Source organism: Schistocerca serialis, chromosome 3, assembly GCF_023864345.2.
Source record: "Schistocerca serialis cubense isolate TAMUIC-IGC-003099 chromosome 3, iqSchSeri2.2, whole genome shotgun sequence".
Classification (NCBI taxonomy): Eukaryota; Metazoa; Arthropoda; class Insecta; order Orthoptera; family Acrididae; genus Schistocerca; species Schistocerca serialis.
Window position 1 is genome coordinate 570,551,046 of NC_064640.1, and position 25,870 is coordinate 570,576,915.

At 40.5% G+C, this 25,870-nt stretch overlaps 1 protein-coding gene across 1 annotated transcript in view; it reads right to left on the reverse strand.

Moving 5' to 3' along the window:
- The window catches only part of LOC126470462 (microtubule-associated protein futsch-like), a 525,429-nt gene that overhangs the window by 80,705 nt on the left and 418,854 nt on the right, over positions 1-25,870 (reverse strand). Inside the window, exons 35-37 of the mRNA XM_050098320.1 lie at positions 23,868-23,930; positions 22,113-22,175; positions 5,273-5,335 (exon numbers count right to left, since the gene is read on the reverse strand). Coding sequence (XP_049954277.1) covers positions 5,273-5,335; positions 22,113-22,175; positions 23,868-23,930 — 189 coding nt within the window. The remainder of the gene's footprint in view (positions 1-5,272; positions 5,336-22,112; positions 22,176-23,867; positions 23,931-25,870) is intronic.

Sequence of the window (25,870 nt, forward strand, 5' to 3'; positions counted from 1 at the left end):
AACCAGAGGCCAGCCAGTGATGTTAACTGCTACACCTTGTTGTATGCTGCAGAGCTGTAGAATCACTCAGGAATGAGAGAAACAGGAAGTGTCGGGAAGCAAACGCAAAATGGCTGAACAAAAAATATGAAGAAATCGATAAAAAAATGATCATCAGAAGGACTGTCTCAGCATATATAAAAGTCAAAACAAGCTCCACTGAAATTAAAAGGAAGGGTGGCAACATTAAGAGTGCAATGGGAATTCCACTGTTGAATACAGAGGGAAGAGGAGACAGGTCGGAAGAGTACACAGAATGCCTCTATGAGGGGGAGGAGTTGTCTGATGACATGAGAGAACAAGAAATTGAAGTCAATATGGAAGAGGCAAGGGATCCAGTATTAGTGTTAGAATTCTTAAGACCTTTGGAAGACTTGATATCAAATAAATCACAAGGGAAAGATAACATTCCATCAGAATCTGTAAAATCATTGGGGGAAATGGCAACAAAATTGCTATTCAACCTGCTGCGTCGAATCTACGATCCTGGTGACATACCATCAGTCTCATGGAAAAATTATCACCCACACGTTTCCATTTCAAGGGCAGATTCGTGTGATATCTGTTGGACAATCAGAGTAACAATTCATGCATGCAAGTTGCTGTCAAGAATAACATACAGAAGAATGGAAAAGAAAACTGAGGATCTATTACATGACAATTAATTTGTGGTATTAGGAAAGGCAAAGACAAACTGAGGGCAGTCCTGACTCACTTGATAATCAAAGCAAGATTCAACAAAAATCAAAGCGCATTCACTGGATTTGTCAACACAGAAAAAGTGTGCAGCAGAGTAAAATGATTTAAGATGTTTGAAATTCTGAGAAAAATAGGAGCAAGCTATAGGGAAAGAATGGTAATACACAGTATGTATGAGAACCAAGAGGGAAGAATAAGACTGGATACCAAGAGCAAACTGCTTGGATTAAAAAGAGAGTAAGGTTGAGATGTAACCTTTCATCTCTACCAATCAGTTCGTACACCAAGTAAGCAATGACAAATATACACAACTGGTACAAGATTGTGTATAAGATTCAGGGTGAAATGATATCAGCGATAAGATTTGCTGATGAATTACAGGATCTGTTGAATAGAATAAACATTCCAATACGTACTCAACATGGACTTAGAGTAAACCAAAGAGGAGCAAAAGTAGTGGGAAGTTGCAATATGAGAATAAAAAGCTTGTTAACATCAAAACTGGTGATCACTATGTTAAGGAATTCTCCTACCTCGGAAGGAAAATAACACGTCAGAAGAAGCAAGGAGGACCTAACAAGCGGACTAGCAGAGACAAAGAGGGTATTCCTGGTCAAAAGAAGTATACCTGTATCGCACATTGATCTTAATTTGAGGAAGAAATTTCTGAGAATGTATATTCGGAGCATATTTTTATATAGTAGTGAATTATAGACTGAGCGAAAGCTAGAACACAAGAGAATCAAAGTGTCTGGGATGTATTTTTACAGAACTTGAAAATTTGGTCGACTGATACGGTAAGGAATGAGAAGGTGCTCCACAGAATTGATCAAGAATGGAACATATCGAAAACACTAACAAGAAGAAGGGACAGGATGGTAGGACATGAGTTATCACATCGGCCAATAACTTTCATGGTACTAGAGGGAGCTGTAGAGGGTAAATACTGCACTGGAAGATGGAGATTGAGACACATTCAATGTAAGGTACAAGTGCTATTCTGAGATGAAGAAATAGCCACAGAAAAGGAATTCATAGCATGCTGCATCAAAACCAGATCACCACTTTAATAAAAATCCTTGAAATGCACTCAGCATCCTCATGTTTGTATCTGTATTTGTACACCACTGTGACGCCATACTCCTGAAGCCTCAGCATCCATCTAGCCAGTCAACCCTACTGATTCATCATGTTAGTCATCTAGAAAAGAGAATCTTGATTGATCACCAGCACAAGTAATTCGCAAATAAGTAAAGCTGCACTTATTCATAGCCCAAACAATTTCAGGTCACTCTTTTGGTTGAAGAGTGGTTCATCTCAGTCTTGTAGGAGCGAACTCTGGATGCATAAGCTATCACCTTTTCAGCACCTACCTGTAGATGTAGTAGAAATTCACCTAACCCATAATGTTAGTGTTGGTGTGAAGTTCTGGATCTGCATTCTTGTCAAAAAGCGCTATGACTGAAGATGACGTTCATGCCTCCTTAAGGATGGAATGGATAGCTGTATTTCTTCTTGATATAGTTCAATGGTTAGTACACAATGCAGGAACACCATGTGCCAGGTGTATTTTTCACTACTCACATGGGAGAGAACCAAGGACTCTCTGAAGGTTTAGTGATAAAATGTTGCAGTACCTTCTCCATTCCAGCTGCGTTATCTGTCATTCAACTGGCGACACACTATATGACTGCTGGATAAGTGAAGGACGAGTCCCAGTCTTAAAATGGTGTTTTACCATTAGCACATTATGCCTGTCTGTTTTCCACTCCGGAATTGAAAGCACTCGAAAACTAACACAAAACTATTATCACTCGCTGACACTGTTCTTTCCTCATGCCAGATCCCATAGGTAATTCGACGGTAGCTTCCTCCCCTGCATTGTCCAGAGTGGTAGAACAGCATGACTCTTTTTGTCAACAACACTCAGCTGTCCACCTGGGACACCTTCAGATGCTCCTGTTAGGGATGAGTTGTGGCAGCTCATCACAGTTAGTGAGACTAAGTTCTCGTTGAACACCTGCAGTACTTATGATCATCACCATCATGTAGATTCCTTTTTTGGACCTGAGTACCTTTTTGCAATTGGCTAAGGCTTCACAGTAAAAGTGAGTATCTAGTCTGGTGACTGGAACTCTTGTTGTTGATCATTGTGGGATAAAAATGCTTCAACAACACACACCCACATCAATGTTTATTATGTACTTGTTGGAATAGCTTCATGATGCCTGCAAGAAGTACCATCCAAGAATGATATTATGACTACATTCTGTTGACACAACAAACGTGAAGGACTGTGTTCCGTCAGTGATAGTTATTCTTGCAAAACATGTTTCTCTTAGCTGGGCATATTTCCCATTTACAAGTATCAACGCAATTGCATTCATATCACAGAATACAACTTCTTCAGCTGGCAATGAGAAGCATTCAACATTACAGAGAAACAAACCTCTGAGTTGCGTAGCTCCTAGATAGGTTGGTCATCGATGATGACTTCCATCACATTTCCTGACATCTTAGTGACTGTTATCCATAGAGGGTTCCCTCTTATGGTGGATTCACCTCCACAGATGCTCGTTTCAATTAGTTTTCCTGAATTCAGTGACTAGGTGAGTGGCTGGTACCACTCTACAACAACTGGGAGTGGCTATGGAATGTTGGGGAACAATCTCACCCAAGATATGATAATGGGCTTCGTCCCACTGTTCACTATAATCATCTACGGCTTAATGATGTGAATAGAACTGTTGTGATGGTTGATAGTTGGTGGTGTAATAGTTGTTGAATATGTATTTTTCTCTCTCAAGAAGCATACCACGTGTACAGTGCGGAAACAATGGAAACAAACTGTCTTGTATCGTCTGTTCTCCAAATGTCAGTTCTTTTGCAGGACATCATACTTAGCTAAGGAGATGATTGTACTTGCTATTGTCGGGTGCTGGGTTGTCATGTCATGACTATGACTTAAGTTTAAGTTGGCCGAGTCAATTCTTACTGACATGTTTGAGTGGTGGCACAGATTGGTACTAAAAATTGATAAACTTCTGTTTTAAAATACTCTACATCGGCCTCACATGGGGACAGGGTATATGGCTGCTACCTCTTGTGTACTTAGTTTCACAGTTCTGGCTGTCATAAAATGCTGAATCCACTCTCACTACCGAGTATATATGAGAGGCAAGATCGTGGGGGTCTTCCACAGCTGCAACAGTTACCACATTCGCGAGTCAAGACATAATTGATTTGTCTGACTCTTTTTCTCTGCATTCCCTCAATTCTCTAACACCACTTCATAAATTCTTCTGTTGGTATCACATCCTTTATCACAAGAACAGCACACCTTCTGCGAAGTGTGTGGTTTTGTCAGCTTCTTTTATATTCATATTTACAATGTAGCAAAGGGCCATAATTTTCTGTATGTAAGACTGTCGTTTTTGCATGCCAGTGCCACCTGCTTTGCAATTGTTCTCCCACTAGGTAGAGTTGCTGGTAATTGTCACCAACTGTTTTCTTCAGTTTGGCATGGCCTTTATCCCAACTACCACACTCCTCTTCATTCTTCTTGGGACTCTGAACTCAAGTAGAAGTACACATTTGCCAAGCTCATGGTGTCATCCCACTTGTTGTATTTGCAGATTTAGTGAGCCCCTTCAACTATTTAGTCATGACCTAACTAGAAATCCAGAAAACATTGTTGGATGCCTGACTTCCTGTTCTTTTGGAATCGATTGGTTTCCTGAATATATAGACCATGGGTATGATGTACTGCTTACATCCTGGTGATGTACATATTTTGAAGTAATCGACATCTCCACCAAACAATGTCACACTGCCCAAATTCAAAAGTTGCATCTTCAGTAAAATGTAACACCTAACACTGACAGCATTTATATTGTATACTCCAATGTGCAGAGAGAACAGAAGTGAACTCTTTCATAGAAACACCAAATATTCCACAATATGCAAACATTACAAACATAAGAAATTTCAAGAACCTTCCAGAAATGATAAATAATAAATGAGGATTAACTATCGGCGATCAATTTGAATTGACAACTCAGAGCATGCAAACCAGTGCTCCTAACCTCTACACAACACCACATGCCATATAGCTTGAAGCAAAATGAACAGTTAATCTTTTAAATGTTAGAAGAAAGTGTCACAGCGACTGATACTGAATTACCTTCTATTCTTGATATTCATATAAATGATCACCATGGCTAGGATTGACGTCTATGAATACTGCTGAAAATTTCCTGGGTCTTACGTTTGATACAAGCCACTGCTTAAATTATGTATCAAAAACCAGCAGCAAAAGCTGCTGAAGAACTCCAGTGTAAGGGTCACCATTATTCTGTGAACAACCTTGTCAGAAAGGACGGTACTGTAGGTGTATGTTCAGGATCCCCCTTGCCACTTTGTGTCACAAAGTGCCACATCAGTGGCGTCTGGAGAATGTATATGTAATGCAGATATAGAAATGACAATTAGTTAACAGTTTCTGAACTACTGAATTGGCAGTTGTATTACTTACAGCATTACTGTCTTCCTTTGAAGGTTGAGGGCTATCCGGTAGTCTTGTCACAGGAACTGACTCCTGTAATTGGAGAAGTAGATGGGATATTTCAGACAAGTAGTGAGGGAAGTACTCACAATACTGCATAAAAGCAACAATTTTGGGATAATCAATTACCTTTCCAGGTAAGAGTAATACATAATTAAAACAAAACAAACGAATGTTAAAATTAGAGAAAGAAAAATAGATGGGCCAAAGTTAAGACCCACAGCTGTTATTTTCTGCAACAACTTTCTCTATCATCAGTAGCAAGACTTGTCCCCCCGAAGGGAAGTACACGACAGCCTTAACAATCTTTCTAACTACTGAACATAATCCAAATGTGATGCTGAGTGTTCACACCACTCATTCACATTAAATTGCTTATGTTCATGACAGAAATATGAAAGACAAAATCATTGTAATGGCACAAAAACTTCAGAGACAAACTAAGATTCCTAAAGCCTCTCTGTACTCTCATCTCAATATATATGTGTAACATGCAAATCTACAAGTACAAGTTATATTCACAGTACACTAAGGTGCTTGACATGTAATTGCCCAGAATATTTAAAATTGGCTACTGGCAACTGAAGGAAGGAAGGTCTGTACTTAATATCCTATTAATAACATCTTCATCAGAGACAGAGGACAAACACGCTAACAAAAACACAAAGACCTAAATAACAAAATATCTTTTAAATTTGTGTCTAGTACTTTCTATCCAATTACGTAAAATTCATTTTAAGAACTCTTTCTTTTAATTTCCTAGTTGCATTAATATTTTATTATTTAACTCTAAACTTGGTAGCAGTAAATTCTCACAAAAAATTAATCTTACACATCACTTGAATTTTTTAAATAAACTCTCAAGATTTCCTGCCTGAAGCATTCTCATGACTGTACAAACACTGGGTGCTAATAATTACACTTTCACTTACAAGCCAGAGTAGACATAACACTATTTACCATATGGGTGCCCAACTTTATAAGAACGATGTGCCGACTGTGTGCTGCAGGATTTGCACGGTTAGTAGTGCAGGTGTCATAACTTGCTGTTAGGCACTGGCACTGGAATGTCAACAGGGTTGAAACATAATCATCAGTGTGCTTTATAGTTGCAGTCAGTCATCATGGGTCTGAACAATGTCAGGAAGGCTTTCTCAGAAGCGACTCTACGAAAACAGTGGCAATACTGCTGCTGCTGTTCATGAGTATTGATCCATTGAAGGAATACGGAGATATTTGCTTTTCATGAACATAATTCAAAAGCTCGAATTAATTGGTGATTTGGGAGTTACTCCTGGGAGAAGCTGATGGCCAATTACACCACAAATTGTTGAAGATGTTAGTGTTGAAATCACTGAGAATGCTGGATGAATTGTGGAGTCTCCAAGCAGTGCATAAGCTGTGTCATGACAACTGAAGATTCCATGGCCTACAATTTGAAAGGTGCTGTAGACAATTGTGAAATTAGTTTATGTAGGTAACTGGCTACAATAGCACAATATTTATACAGAAGCATGTTTATTTGGAAAAAAATGCTATATATATATATATATATATATATATATATATATATATATATATATATATATATATATATAAAAAACAAAGATGAGGTGACTTACCGAACAAAAGCGCTGGCAGGTCGATAGACACACAAACAAACAAACAAACACAAACATACACACAAAACTCAAGCTTTCGCAACAAACTGTTGCCTCATCAGAAAAGAGGGAAGGAGAGGGGAAGACGAAAGGAAGTGGGTTTTAAGGGAGAGGGTAAGGAGTCATTCCAATCCCGGGAGCGGAAAGACTTACCTTAGGGGGAAAAAAGGACAGGTACACACTCGCACACACGCACATATCCATCCACACATACAGACACAAGCAGACATATTTAAAGACAAAGAGTTTGGGCAGAGATGTCAGTCGAGGCAGAAGTGTAGAGGCAAAGAAGTTGTTGAAAGACAGGTGAGGTATGAGTGGCGGCAACTTGAAATTAGCGGAGATTGAGGCCTGGCAGATGACGAGAAGAGAGGATATACTGAAGGGCAAGTTCCCATCTCCGGAGTTCGGATAGGTTGGTGTTGGTGGGAAGTATCCAGATAACCCGGACAGTGTAACACTGTGCCAAGATGTGCTGGCTGTGCACCAAGGCATGTTTAGCCACAGGGTGATCCTCATTACCAACAAACACTGTCTGCCTGTGTCCATTCATGCGAATGGACAGTTTGTTGCTGGTCATTCCCACATAGAATGCATCACAGTGTAGGCAGGTCAGTTGGTAAATCACGTGGGTGCTTTCACACGTGGCTCTGCCTTTGATTGTGTACAGCTTCCGGGTTACAGGACTGGAGTAGGTGGTGGTGGGAGGGTGCATGGGACAGGTTTTCCATCGGGGGCGGTTACAAGGATAGGAGCCAGAGGGTAGGGAAGGTGGTTTGGGGATTTCATAGGGATGAACTAACAGGTTACGAAGGTTAGGTGGACGGCGGAAAGACACTCTTGGCGGAGTGGGGAGGATTTCATGAAGGATGGATCTCATTTCAGGGCAGGATTTGAGGAAGTCGTATCCCTGCTGGAGAGCCACATTCAGAGTCTGGTCCAGTCCCGGAAAGTATCCTGTCACAAGTGGGGCACTTTTGTGGTTCTTCTGTGGGGGATTCTGGGTTTGAGGGGACGAGGAAGTGGCTCTGGTTATTTGCTTCTGTACCAGGTCGGGAGGGTAGTTGCGGGATGCGAAAGCTGTTTTCAGGTTGTTGGTGTAATGATTCAGGGATTCCGGACTGGAGCAGATTCATTTGCCACGAAGACTTAGGCTGTAGGGAAGGGACCGTTTGATGTGGAATGGGTGGCAGCTGTCATAATGGAGGTACTGCTGCTTGTTGGTGGGTTTGATGTGGACGGACGTGTGAAGTTGGCCATTGGACAGGTGGAGGTCAACGTCAAGGAAAGTGGCATGGGATTTGGAGTAGGACCAGGTGAATCTGATGGAACCAAAGGAGTTGAGGTTGGAGAGGAAATTCTGGAGTTCTTCTTCACTGTGAGTCCAGATCATGAAGATGTCATCAATAAATCTGTACCAAACTTTGGGTTGGCAGACTTGGGTAACCAAGAAGGCTTCCTCTAAGCGACCCATGAATAGGTTGGCGTACGAGGGGGCCATCCTGGTACCCATGGCTGTTCCCTTTAATTGTTGGTATGTCTGGTCTTCAAAAGTGAAGAAGTTGTGGGTCAGGATGAAGCTGGCTAAGGTAATGAGGAAAGAGGTTTTAGGTAGGGTGGCAGGTGATCGGCGTGAAAGGAAATGCTCCATCGCAGCGAGGCCCTGGACGTGTGGAATATTTGTGTATAAGGATGTGGCATCAATGGTTACAAGGATGGTTTCCGGGGGTAACAGATTGGGTAAGGATTCCAGGCATTCAAGGAAGTGGTTGGTGTCCTTGATGAAGGATGGGAGACTGCATGTAATGGGTTGAAGGTGTTGATCTACGTAGGCAGAGATACGTTCTGTGGGGGCTTGGTAACCAGCTACAATGGGGTGGCCGGGATGATTGGGTTTGTGGATTTTAGGAAGAAGGTAGAAGGTAGGGGTGCGGGGTGTCGGTGGGGTCAGGAGGTTGATGGAGTCAGGTGAAAGGTTTTGCAGGGGGCCTAAGGTTCTGAGGATTCCTTGAAGCTCTGCCTGGACATCGGGAATGGGGTTACCTTGGCAAACTTTGTATGTGGTGTTGTCTGAAAGCTGACGCAGTCCCTCAGCCACATACTCCCGACGATCAAGTACCACGGTCGTGGAACCCTTGTCCACCGGAAGAATGACGATGGATCGGTCAGCCTTCAGATCACGGATAGCCTGGGCTTCAGCAGTGGTGATGTTGGGTGTAGGATTAAGGTTTTTTAAGAAGGATTGAGATGCAAGGCTGGAGGTCAGAAATTCCTGGAAGGTTTGGAGAGGGTGATTTTGAGGAAGAGCAGGTGGGTCCCGCTGTGACGGAGGACGGAACTGTTCCAGGCAGGGTTCAATTTGGATGGTGTCTTGAGGAGTCGGATCATTAGGAGTAGGATTAGGATCATTTTTCTTCGTGGCAAAGTGATACTTCCAGCAGAGAGTACGAGTGTAGGACAGTAAATCTTTGACGAGGGCTGTTTGGTTGAATCTGGGAGTGGGGCTGAAGGTGAGGCCTTTGGATAGGACAGAGGTTTCGGATTGGGAGAGAGGTTTGGAGGAAAGGTTAACTACCGAATTAGCGTGTTGTGGTTCCAGATTGTGTTGATCGGAATTTTGAGGTTTTGGAGGGAGTGGAGCTGGAAGTGGGAGATTGAGTAGATGGGAGAGACTGGGTTTGTGTGCAATGAGAGGAGGTTGAGGTTTGCTGGAAAGGTTGTGAAGGGTGAGTGAGTTGCCTTTCCGGAGGTGAGAAACCAGGAGATTGGATAGTTTTTTTAGGTGGAGGGTGACATGCTGTTCTAATTTACGGTTGGCCTGTAGGATAATGCTCTGAACAGCCGGTGTGGATGTGGGAGAGGAAAGATTAAGGACTTTTATTAAGGATAATCCACAAACCCAATCATCCCAGCCGCCCCATTGTAGCTGGTTACCAAGCCCCCACAGAACGTATAAAGAGAACAAGGTGACATAATGTCAGTGATAAGATTTGCTGATGAATTACAGGATCTGTTGAATAGACTAAACAGTCCAATGAGTACTGACTATGGAGTGAGAGTAAACCAAACAAAGACCAAAGTAATGAGAAGCTGCAGATAAGAGAATACAATGCAAAACTGATAATCACTATGTTAAGGAGTTCTCATACCTCAGAAGGAAAATGACACATGATGGGCAAAGCAAGGAGGACCTAACAAGCAGACCGGGACAGACAAAGAGGGTATTCCTGGCCAAAAGATGTATACTAGTATCACACACTGCCCTAAATTTGAGAAAGAAATTTCTGAGAATGCACATTCGGAGCACAGCTATGTACGATAGTGTCTCACGGACTGTGTAAAAGCCGGAACAGAAGATAATCGAAGTGTTTGAAATGTGGTTTTATAGAAGAATGTAAAAAACTTGGTTGGCTAATAAGGTAAAAAATCAGGAGGTTCTCCACAGAACAGTTGAAGAATGTAATGTATGGAGAACACTAACAAGAAGAATATGTAGGACAATAGGACATGAGTTACAAGATTAGGCAATAACTTTCATGGTACTAGAGGGAGCTGCAGAAGGAAAAACAGCAGCGGAAGATAGAGATTTAGAAACATTCAACAAATAACTGAGGGTATAAGGTGTAAGTGCTATTCTGAGGTGAAGAGATCACCACAGGAAAGGAATTCATATCATGCTCCATCAAAAAAGTCTGACGTCTGATCACCACTCAAAAAAGAAGTCCTTTAAAGGCACTCAGCATCCTTGTGTTTGTATGTGGTTTTGTACACCACTGTGACACCATACTCCTGAAGCGTCAGCATACATACAGCCAGTCAACCTGACTGATTCATCATGCTCGTCATCTAGAAAAGAGAATCTTGGTTCATCATCAGCATGAGTAATTTGTAAACAAATGAAGCTGCACTTGTTCATGGCCCCAACAATTTCAGGGCACTCTTTTGACTTAAGAGTAGTTCATCTCAGACTTGGAGGAGAAACCCTGGAAGTGTAAGCTATCACCTATTCGGCACCTCCCTGAACATGTACTAGAAATTTACCTAACCCATCAATGCTAGTGTTGGTGTGAAGTTCTGGATCAGTATTCCTGTCATAAAAAGCTATGGCTGAAGGTGACGTTCATGCCTCCTTAAGGAAAAGTCAAGATTTTCTTGCACCACATTCTAGGAAAATTTGGCATCTCCCTGCAGCAGTTCATGAATTGGACATGTGTGGGTAGGTTAAGCACATCCTAAAGGAACTTCTCACACCACAGTTGTGCCAAGAAGGTGGAAAAACTTGTGCCTGGTTTTATTTTCCATGGATCAGGTTGACTCCATTGCCATTAACTAAATGCTCCAACGTTTTTTTTTTTCTTTTCTTTTCTTCCTTTTGTTCATTTCTTATTTTTTTCTGACCATTAGGAAGTCTCAGAAAGAGGGAGGCCTTCAATGTGAATACACTTTAGCACAATTTTCAGGTGGCTCGGATGTTCTTCAAATGTCTTCCAAAAATGACTGTATCATTCAGACAGCACAAATATGTTGTCCATATAACTTGTTGAAGAAGGTTCTCCATAATACAGGGTGGTCCATTGATAGTGACCGGGCCAAATATCTCACGAAATAAGCATCAAATGAAAACACTACAAAGAACACAACTTGTCTAACTTGAAGGGGGAAACAAGATGGCGCTATGGTTGGCCCGCTAGATGGCGCTGCCATAGGTCATACGGATATCAGCTGCATTTCTTAAAATAGGAACCCCCCCCCCCTTTTTTTATTACATATTCATGTAGTATGTGAAGATAAATGAATGTTTTAGTTGGACTACTTTTTTTGCTTTGTGATAGATGGTGCTGTAATAGTCACAAAGATATGGCTCACAATTTTACACGAACAGTTGGTAACAGGTAGGTTTTTTTAATTAAAATACAGAATGTAGGTACGTTTCAACATTTTATTTAGGTTGTTTCAATGTGATACATGCACCTTTGTGAACTTATTATTTCTGAGAACGCATGTGGTCACAGCGTGATTACCTGTAAATACTACATTAATGCAATAAATGCTCAAATGATGTCCGTCAACCTCAATCCATTTGGCAACACGTGTAATGACATTCCTCTCAACAGCAAGTAGTTTGCCTTCTGTAGTGTTCGCAAATGCATTGACAATGCGCTGATGCATGTTGTCAGGCGTTGTTGGTGGATCACGACAGCAAATATCCTTCAACGTTCCCCACAGAAACAAATCCTGGGACGTCAGATCTGGTGAACATGCAGGTCATGGTATGGTGCTTCAACGACCAATCCACCTGTCTTGAAATATGCTATTCAATACTGCTTCAATGGCACGCGAGCTATGTGCTGGACATCCACCATGTTGGAAGTACATCGCCATTCTGTCGTGCAGTGAAACATCTTGTAGTAACATCGGTAGAACATTACATAGGAAATCAGCATACATTGCACCAATTAGATTGCCATCGATAAAATGGAGGCCAATTATCCTTCCTCCCATAATGCCGCACCATACATTGACTGGCCAAGGTCACTGATGTTCCACTTGTCGCGGCCATTGTGAATTTTCTGTTCCCCAATAGCGCACATTATGTCGGTTTACATTACCACTGTTGGTGAATGATGCTTCATCACTAAATAGAACACGTGCAAAAAATCTGTCTATGTCCCGCAATTTCTCTTGTGCCCAGTGGCAGAACTGTACACAATGTTCAGTCTTCGTCATGAAATTCCTGGTGCATAGAAATATGGTATGGGTGCAATCGATGTTGATGTAGCATTCTCAACGACGACATTTTTGAGATTCCCGATTCTCGCGCAATTTGTCTGCTACTGATGTGCGGATTAGCCGCGACAGCAGCTGAAACACCTACTTCAGCATCATCACTTGTTGCAGGTCATGGTTGATGTTTCACAAGTGCCTGAACACTTCCTGTTCCCTTAAATAACGTAACTATTCAGCAAACGGTCTGGACACTTGGATGATGTCATCCAGGATACCAAATAACGTACATAGCACATGCCTGTTGGCCATTTCGATCACAATAGCCATACATCAACACAATATCGAACTTTTCCACAATTGGTAAGCAGTCCATTTTAACACGGGTAATGTATCAAGAAGCAAATAGCGTCCGTACTGGCGGAATGTTACGTGATACCATGTACTTATACGTTTGTGACTATTACAGCGCCATCTATCACAAAGCAAAAAAAGTGGTCTAACTAAAACATTCACATTTCTTTATGCACTACACAAACATGTAATAAAAAATGGGGGTTCCTTTTTAGAAAAACGCAGTTGATATCCGTTTGACCTATGGCAGCCCCATCTAGCGGGCCAACCATAGCGCCATGTGGTTACCCCCTTCAAACTGGACAAGTTTCGGTCATTGTAGTTTTATCATTTGATGCTTATTTCGTGAGATATTTGGCATAGTCACTATCAATAGACCACCCTGTATATTCTAATTTGGCTGGTGCATTATATAGTCCAAAAGGCATAACTTTGAACTCATAGAAATTGTCAGGAGTTTTGATGGAAATCTTTCTCATGTCAGCCTGATCAAATTCAGTTTTCCAATAGCCTGTCTATATGTCATTAGTTCAGAAATACTTTGCTCCTTTCGAGCAATCTGGATTGTCATCAACAACTGACAATGGAGAAATACACTATGTGATCAAAAGCATCCAGCCACCACCAAAAGTACTTCCACGTACTCCATATCAGTACCCTCAGTAGTCATTAGACATTGTGGGAAAGCAGAATGGGGCGCTCCACAGAACTCATGGACTTTGAATGTGGTAGGGTGATTGGGTGTTACTTGTGTCATATGTCTGTACTCGAAATTTCCACACTCCTAAACATCCCTAGGCCCACTGTTTCCGATGAGATAGTGAAGTGGAAACGTGAAGGGACATGTACAGCACAAAAATGTAGAGGCGGACCTCATCTACTGACTGACAGGGACTGCAGACAGTTGGAGAGAGTCGAGTACTATAATAGTTAGGCAGATGAGAAAACTTGGATTTCGTGACCGAGCGGCTGCTCATAAGCCACACACGATGTCGGTAAATACCAGACAACTTCTTGCTTGGTGTAAGGAGCATAAACATTTGATGATTGAATAGTGAAATATTATTGAGTGGAGTGACAAATTACGGTACACAATGTGCAGGGGACTTGCATCCCTTGTTGTTTTTCATGGCACAGTCACAGCACAGGCCTACATTGATGTTTTAAAGCACCTTCTGCATTCCCTCTGTTGAAGAGCAATTCGGTGATGGAGATTGCATCTTTCAACACGACTAAGCGCCTACTCATAACGCACAACCTGTGGCACAGTGGTTACAAGACAATAACATACCTGTAATGTATTGGCCTGCACAGAGTCCTAACCTGAATCCTATAGAACACCTTTGGGATGTTTTGGAACACCGACTTTGTGCCAGGCTTCACCGAGCAACATTAATACCTCTCCTCAGTGCAGCACACTTTGAAGAATGGGTTGCGATTTCCCACGAAACCTTCCATCACATGTTTGAACGTATGCCTATGGTGGAAGCTGTCATCAAGGCTAGGGGTGGGCTAACACCATATTGAATTCCAGCATTATCGATGGAGTGTGCCAGAAACTTTTAACTCATTTTCAGCTAGGTGTTCAAATACTTCTGATCACATAGTGTGTATTTCTTGTTTATATAGTCCAGTTCTCAACAGTCAATGCACAAATATCATATGCCATGTGTGTTTCTCACTAGGACCATAGCAACCATAGCAGAGAACCAACGACACACTGAGCGTTTAATGATGACATCTTGCACCACTTTCTCCACTCCACCTGGGCTATTCATCATTCATCTGTTGTTTTGGGGAACGAGACCAGACAGCGAGGTCATCGGTCGCATCAGATTAGGGAAGGATGGGGAAGGAAGTTGGCCGTGCCCTTTCAAAGGAACCATCCCGGCTTTTGCCTGGAGCGATTTAGGGAAATCACGGAAAACCTAAATCAGGATGGCCGGACGCGGGATTGAACCGTCGTCCTCCTGAATGCGAGTCCAGTGTCTAACCACTGAGTCATTCATCTGTTAACCATCTATATGAGTGCTGGCTACCTGAAGAATGATCTCCAGTGCATTCAACATTACACAGAAACAAACCTCTGAATTGGCTAGCTCCTAGACAGGCTGGCCGTCGATGAAGATTTCAATGAGATTTTGTGATATATTAGTGACTGTCATCCATGGAGGATCTTTATCTGTGGTGGATTCACCTCCATAGATAGTCGATTCACATAGTTTTTTTCAAATTCAGTGGCTAGGAGAGTGGCTGGTACCTCTGACAAAGACAGGACATGGCAACACCATTTTGGAGAACAACTTCACACAGGGTATGACAATGGCCTTCATCCCATAGTGGACTATAACTATCTACAACCTGCTGGCATGAAAAGAACTGTTGTGATGGTTGACATCTGGTGGTGTAACAATTGCCAAACACTTGCCTTCTTCCCCTGCAACAGTATACACTGTGTCCAGGTGGACTACAGTGGATACAAAATGCCTACTTTCCCCTGCTCTCCAAATGTCTGTTGCTCAGCGGTGCATTCTCCTTGGCAGGAGGAATGGTTGAACCTGCTTTGGTGAGGTGCTGGGTTGTCATGTGATGGCTACAGTATTAGTTCAAGTTGACCAAATCAATTCATGCCGACAAGTTTCACTGGTGGCCGAGACTGGTGCTGAAGACTGATATACTACTTCTTTAACACACCGTGTGTGTGTGTGTGTGTGTGTGTGTGTGTGTGTGTGTGTGTGTGTGTGTGTGCTCGCACAAAAATGGTTCAAATGACTCTGAGCACTATGCGACTTAACTTCTGAGGTCATCAGTCACCTAGAACTTAGAACTAATTAAACCTAACTAACCTAAGGACATCACACACACCCATGCCCGAGGCAGGATTCGAACCTGCGACCGTAGCGGTCACGCGGTTCCAGACTGAAGCGCCTTCAACCGCACGGCCACACCGGCCGGCTGTGCTCGCACATTTGAAGTGGTTCAACAATGTAGTCATCAGCACCCATACGCTGACTATGTGAGAGCAATGGGGCTTCTCCCTTGTGCTCTTGTTTACATCAACACACACGACTCCTCTGTATGGGGCAATGGAGCAAGTGAGGCAAGGCACACCATTACTAACAATGACATCTGATATGGACAGCCACTAAGAGGCAAGTCCAGAAAAGAAGATCGGTGGATTATAAAAGCAGTAATGGGAGGAGCCACACATTCTCTAACAGGGTGTATACATGGACAAGGAAATAAATTCCCAGATTTTTCCCGGAATTCCTGATTAAAAATACACTTTCTCCCGGGTGACAGTATATTTTCCCTTATCAATCCTTTGAATGGTTATGGTTTTATACACGGGCGTACAGTTTCACAGCACTTTAGAAAACGAAACTCAGGGAAAAAGACATGTTTTAGAAATATTTTTGATGTGCAGCAACATGTTCGCTGTGTATTTTCGTATTACGAAAGTATACATTGGAATTCCATCAGACTCCGCATGTTACTTTCCGAATCATTGAGATCAAGATTTCGATGCGCTTTTGTAAGCCGTTCGTAGCTTACGTCACGTGATCTCGCCAGCCGATGACAGCAAATATTCAGAGCATAGGACACTTGATGTAGTCAGCCAACAGCAACATCACTATTAAGTAGCACAAACACACAAACAGGGAAAGTTAATAGTTTGAATTAATCTACATAGTGTTGCTACAAGAAAAGCAATGCTTTAACATATAATAATATTGGTCTGCAAGGTCAATACGCTGCAAGAGAAGCTAAGCTTTCGCATATACTGTTGATCTTTTTTGTGCATGTTACACTTTAAGATACATCACACAAATGTGCCAGTAAAATTTTTAATAATGACATAAATGTCTAAACTTCAGGGTTCGAAATTCTTCTAAATGGCTCATCATCAAAGAGTTGATTTTTAAATGAGAGTCAAATGCTCTGTGATTTAATAAATTCATGGCACATGCTTGCACATAGTTCAACTTACATAAAAGGATATTTACTTTGAAAGTAATGCTTTTCAAACCACTATTCACAATATTTTCCCGCGACCTGTTAGAAATAGGTTTGTTTCAGCAGTTGCCAGGGAGCGCAGATAACAGGCGACACCGCGCTTGGGTAGCTATCATGACGTAGGAAGCCCGTATGTACTTATGTGTAAAACATTGAAAGATCATACATTATGTCATAAAAGAAACAAGATATCAGAGAATACTGCAAGAGCATCCGAATTTCGTGCACATTTAAAGTGCATACTTAAAGTGCACATTCATATGCCCAAATTCCCAATGAAGTAGACCTCAACCTGATATTAAGCTTTTCAGTGTGGTTTTCGGGATGTAAATTTTCTTGGAGCACAAGTACTGTATTATATCATGTTTGGTTCTTCATTTTGGCATAATGCCATATGTGCTAGAAAATGAAAACGTGCACTTGAAATGCAGCGAACAATTGAAACTAGCCAGTACTGTGACATTAAACATTTTATTTCAAATACATTGACTGCCTCTGCAGAAAAGGTTAACAAAAGTCGAGTTTTTTTAGCAAACAGACAAAAATACCTTCATTGTTCCGCAAGGCGATTAGACTGTCAGAAAGGTGGAAATGAAATCAAATCTAAAACTAACGACATAAAATGGTTCAAATGGCTCTGAGCACTATTGGACTTAACATCTGTGGTCATCAGTCCCCTAGAACTTAGAACTACTTAAACCTAACTAACCTAAGGACATCACACACATCCATGCTCGAGGCAGGATTCGAACCTGCGACTGTAGCGGTCACGCGGTTCCAGACTGAAGCGCCTATAACCGCACGGCCACACTGGCCAGCAACTAATGACATATTTTAGCCTTCCGTAATTATGTGAATGTGTTTTAATTCACTTGATAGCTCCTGACCACATATATCTGTTTTGTTTTCATTTGACGTGAGAGTAAACGAAGGGGAAACAGCATAATCATTAAATGTAAACACGGGTTACGTGGAGTCTACCCATTATAACTCAGACTGCTCTGCGCATCAGCAACGGATCTACGATATTTGCGAACCGGGTTAACACTAAAAAAAATCGAATTTTCAAAATATATTCATTTTGAAGCGTACATCTTTCGGAAAAGTCTGAAACATAAAACATATGTATTCGAGGAAATGTAAGACATATTAGTTGGTCTTAAGTATGCCAAAGTGCAGTGCCACGCCTCTTCATAAAGCATTTTTCTACCGCACATCCAAACTATATTTAGGAGAGTGGAATTTGAAATGTCCTGTGGTGCCTCTCCTGCTCCCAGTCGGCCGGTTTGACAGCCAGCCCCTCTTTAAAAAAAAATCTCGAAACTGATAACGGATGGGATTATTTGTAATCGAGAGAACAAGAACTCTTCAGAAAACCTGAACTCTTTATTGCCTATTAGTTAATAACTTGCTGTTTTGTGTGACATAAAATTAAATATAGGATATATAAAACCAATACTGACAAGAGATAAGCAAGAAATTACACATTTCTTCAAACCTTTTTTTCCTCTCTAATCTTGCTGCAACTTTTCATGGCATGCTTTCCTTTCTGTGAAAGTATCTATTACGTCGTCGCCGGCTAATTTGGCCGAGCGGTTCTACGCACTTCAATCTGGAACTGCGCGACCGCTATGGTCGCAGGTTCGAATCCTGCCTCGGGCATGAATGTGTGTGATGTCCTTAGGTTAGTTAGGTTTAAGTAGCTCTAAGTTCGAGGGGACTGATGACCTCAGATGTTAAGTCCCATAGTGCTCAGAGTCATTTGAACCAATTTTTTATTATGTCATCAAAGTTCATCAAACGTTTTGCTACATGAAAAATCGAAGTGTCATTATCTAACACTGAAATAGCCTTAATACAAACAATACCCAAGACTGGTGTGGTTTCTCGATCTCATTACATCTATTTTGTCACTGTCTGTAGATAAAACAAAATAGGCCTTTTGTAACACACCAAATAAATGAGACTGTTTTGGCACAAATGGCCATTCACGAAGTATCAATATCAAATGCCTATTAGGCCTCCTACAAGCAAAAAGCTTTATGTTACGAAATAGTTTCACATTTCATTCATACGCACCAGCTTCTCAAGCATGAGATCGAAAAGTAGTGTTACGAAATTTTTATATAAATTTGGAATCGTCTTATTCTTCCATAATTTGTGTGATGTCCCCTTTTCTTCTCCGTCCTCATTCTAACAAACAATCTGTCATCACCAATTCTGTAGCTATTCCTGCCATTGTCAAAATTTGTTCTCCAATTAACTTAACTAACCCTGCCAGAATCACAGGTTTAGTTATCCCACGATTATTTTCCAGTTAGGCATTATTACGTGTTCGAACAACACGTTTTCCGCGTTACTTCCAGAATAGAACTTAAGCGGCTGCTAGCCAGGGACTGTACAACTGGTCCTTACTGGTGTAGCGATCTGGCCAAAACTTTTCTGTCAAAATTTCATTTTCTTGGATCCACCGAGAAGATAATATGTAATCTTTCTCACCTGTTATTCCTGTCAGTCGTTTATTTCCATTCTGGTAGTCTGAATCTATGGATTTCGCTAGTAATTATAAACAATGCTGATCATTCGCAAGCCCAATCAACCACATAATCAGACAGTGATTGGCATTCATCCGCTCGGCTTTCCTCCCTCACCTCGTATAGCCCCGTCCCCTTTTCTCTGCGGAAAGTTTTTTTCTATATGCGACAAGGATTCTCCTGACAGAGACATCACGTACACTATGCATGGATTCAAAAGTCAACTTATGATTCATTCAGAAATCAAAATGTGTTCAAAAATGTTCAAAAACCAACAGGGAAGCATTTCAAAATCTTATGAATAATCGATAGACAAACGTGCGCTGGATGCTAGGCGCTTTGTGAAACAAGGTTTCTTCCTCAAGAATATGAATTTGGCAATCGCTTTTCCCGGTAGCATCTAGCTGCTTGCTGCGACTGCTTGCACAGCCACATTCCTGTAGCCAGCAGCGGGAGAATCTACTACTTAAACGTGACTCAACTGCTCATGTCCATGAGCCCGCTCATAACTGCTAAAACAAATCAAAGGTAAACAGTCGCTCATTTTAAGCAACTTCTCATTACAAAGCACTGCATATCTTCCTGAAGTCTTTGACACATTTTCAATTGGCAGACGCTTGCATAAACACTGTGTGTCGTCGTTGTATATGTGCACATTTCCTTTGCAATTTAAGTTATTTTCGTTTTTTTCTCTCGTTTACATTTTGTTGTTGAAGTATTATTCTGCAGTAATGGGATACAGTAATATCCTTTGTTAGAGTATCGGTTCTTACCAGTCAAAATTACAAAAAATTAACTGAAAACTAAAACAATGAAAAATTCCCAGAATTCTGAAAATATCCCGGGATTTTTTCCGGTTTTCTCCCGGATGACAAAATTCCCGGGTTTTTCCCGGATCTCCCGGTTGTCCCGGGTCGTATACACCCTGTCTAACATACTGAAAATGATGACCTAAGAGCTGATGTAGATGTGAAGGCAAAACACAAAATCATAAAACACGTGACACATTCAACTCGTATCACCTAAATTTGAGGACAGGTCTGTCACATTTTACATAATCTACCACTTGCTGGCATGTGGTCAGTGTACATGGCCATTACCTCTTGTGTTCTTAGTCTGACATTCTGGCTATCATGATATGTTTAATCTCATATTGCACTACCTGTCATATAAGACAGGCAAGATCATAGTGGTCTTCCACAACTACAACGGGTACAACATTTGGGAGTCAAATCAGATCTCATTCCTCTGACTCTTTTCTCTTCTCTTCCCTCAATTCTCTGGCGCCACTTCATGAATTTTTCTGCTGTTGTGACATCCTTTACCACAAGAGCTGAACATATTTCATAAAGTATGGGTTTTATAAGTTCTCTTGTATTCCGCTTTAAGAAGTGGCATTAGGGTCAAACTTCCACTAGGCAAATCTGCTAGTGATTTTCACCACGTTTTCTTCAGTTCAGCATGAAATTTATCCCAGCTATCAAGCTTCTCTTCGTTTTTTCCCATGACACTGGTGGTCTGAGAACTCAAGTAAAAGTACACATTTGCCAAGCTCATCATGTCATCCCACATGTTGTATTTGCTAACTTGGTTAACCCCTTCAAACAATTTGTCAGGCACTGACCAGAAGTTCCAGGAAACATTGATGGATACCCGACTTCTAGCTCTTTTGGAATCCATTGGTTTCCTGAATATACAGACCATGGGAATTATGTACTGCTTATATTCCAGTAATGTACATGTTTTGAAGTACTCAATATCTCCACCAAACAATGCCATATCATAACCACAATCAAGTCCAAATCAAATAGTTTCATTGTCAGTGAAATACTACACCTAACACTAAAATAATTTTTATTGTAGACACCAATGTACAGAGAGAATAGAACTGAACTCTTCGATAGAAACATCAAATATTCCACAATACGCAAACACTACAAACTTAATAAATGTCAAGTACCTTCCAGAAATGATATATAATAAATAAGCATTATCTATTGGTGGTCAGTCTGAACACAAAACCTAGAGTATGTAAGGCAGTGCCACTAACCTCCGCACAACATTCCATGCTGTATAGCTTGAAGCAAAATAATGAGTTAATATTTTAAAAGTTAGAACCATGTGTCACAGTGACAAATACTGAATTAGCTTCTATTCTTGATATTCAAATAAATGATCACCATCGACTAGGGGTGGCACCCATGACTACTGCTGAAAATGTCCTGGGTCTTACGTTTGATTCAAGTCACTGCTTAAATTATGAATGAAAATCTACAGCAAAGGCACCTGAAGAGATCCAGTGTAAGGGTCACCATCATTCTGTCAAAATCCTCATAAGAAAGGATGGTACAGTGGATTGAGTTTCAAGATACCCATTTGCCACTTTGTGTCGGAAAGTGGCACATCAGTGATGTGTGGAGTATGTACATTCGTATATGTATGCAAGCACATAATGCAGATGTAGAAATAACTATCAGTCAACAGTTTCTGAAATACTGATTTGGCAATTGCAATACTTACAGCACTACTGTCTTCCTTTGAAGTTTGAGGGCTATCTGTTACTCTTGTCTCAAGAACTGACTCCTGTAATCAGAGCAATTACCTTTTCAGGTAAGTGTTATACATAATTAAAACAAAACAAAAAATGTTAAAATTATACAAAGACAAATAGCCTGGTCAAATACTTAAAACCTACGAGTGTTATTTTCTGCAACAACTTTCTCAACCATCGGTAGCACGAATTATGTACCCTGAAGGGAGGTACTCTACAGTCTTAACAATCTCTCTAACTACTGAACATAATCCACATATGATGGTGAGATGTTCACATCACTCTTTCACATAAATTGCTTATGTTCATGACAGAAAAATAAAAGATAAAATCACTGTAATGGCAAAATAACATCAGAGACAAACTTCAAGCCTCTAGGATACCTAAGTACACTAAGGTGTTTCACAATGTCATTGCCTAGTATACATAAACATTGGCTACAGGCAATTGAAGGAAGGAAGTCCTGTATTTAATATTCGATCAATAACATCATCAGAAACACAGCACAAACACACAGCACAGCACAAACACAAAGTTGAACACATTTCATAAAGTATGTGTTTCGTAAGCTGTCTTGTATTTCGATTTAAGAAGAGGCATTAGGGCAAACTTCCACTAGGCAAATCTGCAAGTCATTGTCACCAAAAGTTTTCTTCAGTTCAGCATGGAATTTATCCCAGCTATCAAGCTTCTCTTCGTTTTTCTCACAACACTGGTGGGCTGAGAACTCAAGTAAAAGTACACATTTGCCTAGCTTATCGTGTCATCCCACATGTTGTATTTGCTAACTTGGTGAGCTCCTTCAACCATTTTGTCAGGCACTGACCAGAACTCCCGGGAAACATTGACAGATTCCCAATTTCAAACTCTTTTCGAATCCATTGGTTTCCTGAATATACAGAATGTGGGAATTATGTACTGCTTGTATTCCAGTAATATACATGTTTTGAAGTCCTCAACATCTCCACCAAACAGTGCCACATCATAACCACAATCAAGTCCAAATCAAAATGTTTCATCGTCAGTGACATACAACATCTAGCACTCAAATAATTTTTATTGTAGACACCATTGTACAGAGAGAATAGAACTGAACTTTTCAATAGAAACTTCAAATACTCCACAATATGCAAACATTACAAACTTAAGAAATTTCAAGTACCTTCCAGAAATGATAAATAATAAAATAAGCATTAACTATTGGTGGTCAGTCTGAACATAAAACCCAGAGTACACAAGCCAGTGCCACTAACTTCTCCACAACATTCCATGCTGTATAGCTTGAAGCAAAATAATGAGTTAATATTTCAAAAGTTAGAAGAAAGTGTCACATAGACAAATACTGAATTAACTTCTACTCTTGATATTCAAATAAATGATCACCATCGGATAGGGGTGGCACCCATGAATAGTGCAGAAAATGACCTGGGTCTTACGTTTGATTCAAGCCACTGCTTAAATTATGAATTAAAATCTACAGCAATGGCACCTGAAGAGCTCCAGTGTAGGGGTCACCATCATTCTGTCAAAAGCGTTATAAGAAAGGACAGTACAGCGGATGGAGTTTCAAGATATCCATTTGCATTTTGCGTCGGAAAGTGCCACATCAGTGACATGTGGAATATGTACATACGTAGATGTGTATTCAAGCATGTAATGCAGATGGAGAAATAACTATCAGTTAACAGTATCTGAACTACTGATTCGACAATTGCAATACTTACAGCACTACTGTCTTCCTTTGAAGGTTGAGGGCTATCCGGTAATCTTGTCTCAAGAACTGGCTCCTGTAATCAGAGCAATAGCATTTTCAGGTAAGTGTTATACATAATTAAAACAAAACAAATAATGTTAAAAAATATAGAGAGATAAATAGCCTGGCCAAATAGTTAAAACCTACGAGTGTTACTTTCTGCAACAACTTTCTCTAGCATTGGTAGCAAGAATTATGTCCCCCGAAGAGAAGTACTTGACAGCCTTAACAATTTTTCTAACTACTGAAATAATCCACATATGGTGGTGAGATGTTCACACCAATCTTTCACATAAATTGCTTATGTTCATGACAGAAAAACAAAAGATAAAATCATTGTAATGGCACAATAACTTCAGAGAAAAACTTCAAAGCCACTCGGATACCTAAAGGTTCACCCTTCTTTCATCTCAATATATGAGCGTAATGTGCAAATTTACAAGTATAAACTATATTCACAGTACACTAAGGTGTTTCACAATGTCATTGCCTAGTATATTTAAAAATTGGCTACAGGCAATTGAAGGAAGGAAGGCCTGTATTTAATATCCTATCAATAACATCTTCATCAGAAACACAGCACAAACACACTTACACAAAGGCAAAGACATAAATAATGAAGATATCTCTGAAATTTGTTCTTAGTACTTTCTACCGAATTATGTAAAATTCATTTTTAAGAACTCTTTCTTTTATTTGCCATGCTGCCTTAATATTCTATTATTTAACTCTGAACATGGTAACAAAAAATTCTCACAACAATTTTTATCTTACACATCATTTTAATTCTTTAAATAATTCTCAAGATTTCCTTCCTGAAGCATTCTCTTGGCTGCACAAACAAAGGCTGCTAATAATTACACTTTAGATTTGAAGCCAATGTAGGCATAACACTGTTTACCGTATGGGTGACCAACTTTATGAGAATGATGTGCAGACTGTGTGCTGCAGGATTTGCACGGTTAGTAGTGTTGGTGTCATAACTTGCTGTTAGGCACTGGTACTGGAATGTCAATAGGGTTGAAACATCAGCATCAGTGTCCATTACAGTTGCAAAAGGTCAATATGGGTCTGCACAATGTCAGCAGGTCTTTCTCAAAAGCCATTCTACCAAAACACTGGCAATACTGCTGCTGCTGTTCATGAATATTGATCCATTGAAGGAATACGGAGATGTTCACTTTCCACACTGGGGTTCAAGAATATGAATCAAAAGCTAGAATTAACTGCTGATTTGGGAGTTACTCCTGGGAGAAGCTGATGGACAATTGCACCACAAATCGTGCAAAAAGTTAGTGTTGAAATCACTGAGAATGCTGGATGAATTGTGCAGTCTTCAAGCAGTGCACAACCTGTGTCATGACAGCTGAACATTCCATGGTCTACCATTTGAAAAGTGCTGTAGACAATTGGAAAATCAATTTATGTTGGTAACTGGCTAGAGCAGAAAGTTATTTTATAGAAGCATGTTTATTTGGAAAATATGCTGTATAATTTTATTTACTCCACCCATTTCAGTTCTTTCAACCATCATCAATTGGATGAAAAAATTATAACATCTGCTGGTTTAGAAACACAGATTTCTCATAGAAGACACTTTCACATACCATATGTAGCATTAGCAAAACAGAAAATGCAACACAATACAAGTCTGACAAACTCTTACAAAAAATTATAGGAAGTACATATGTCATCCTGATAGTAAATAGTCAGGAGTGCATGTTTAATTTATATAAGTTTTTTACAAGTGTGTCAAAATCTGATTATGATGCATTTTAAATTTGCCAATGCTACAGTTGGTGTTTGAAAGTGTCTTCTATGAGAAATACGCTTTTCTAAACCAACACATTTAATCATGTTCTCCTCCAGTTGATGATGGTTGAAACAACCAAATGTGGCTGAGGAAATATAATTCATACACCTCATTGGCAAACAATACACTTTTCTATAAGCTGTGGAACAGTATCTCTAGCG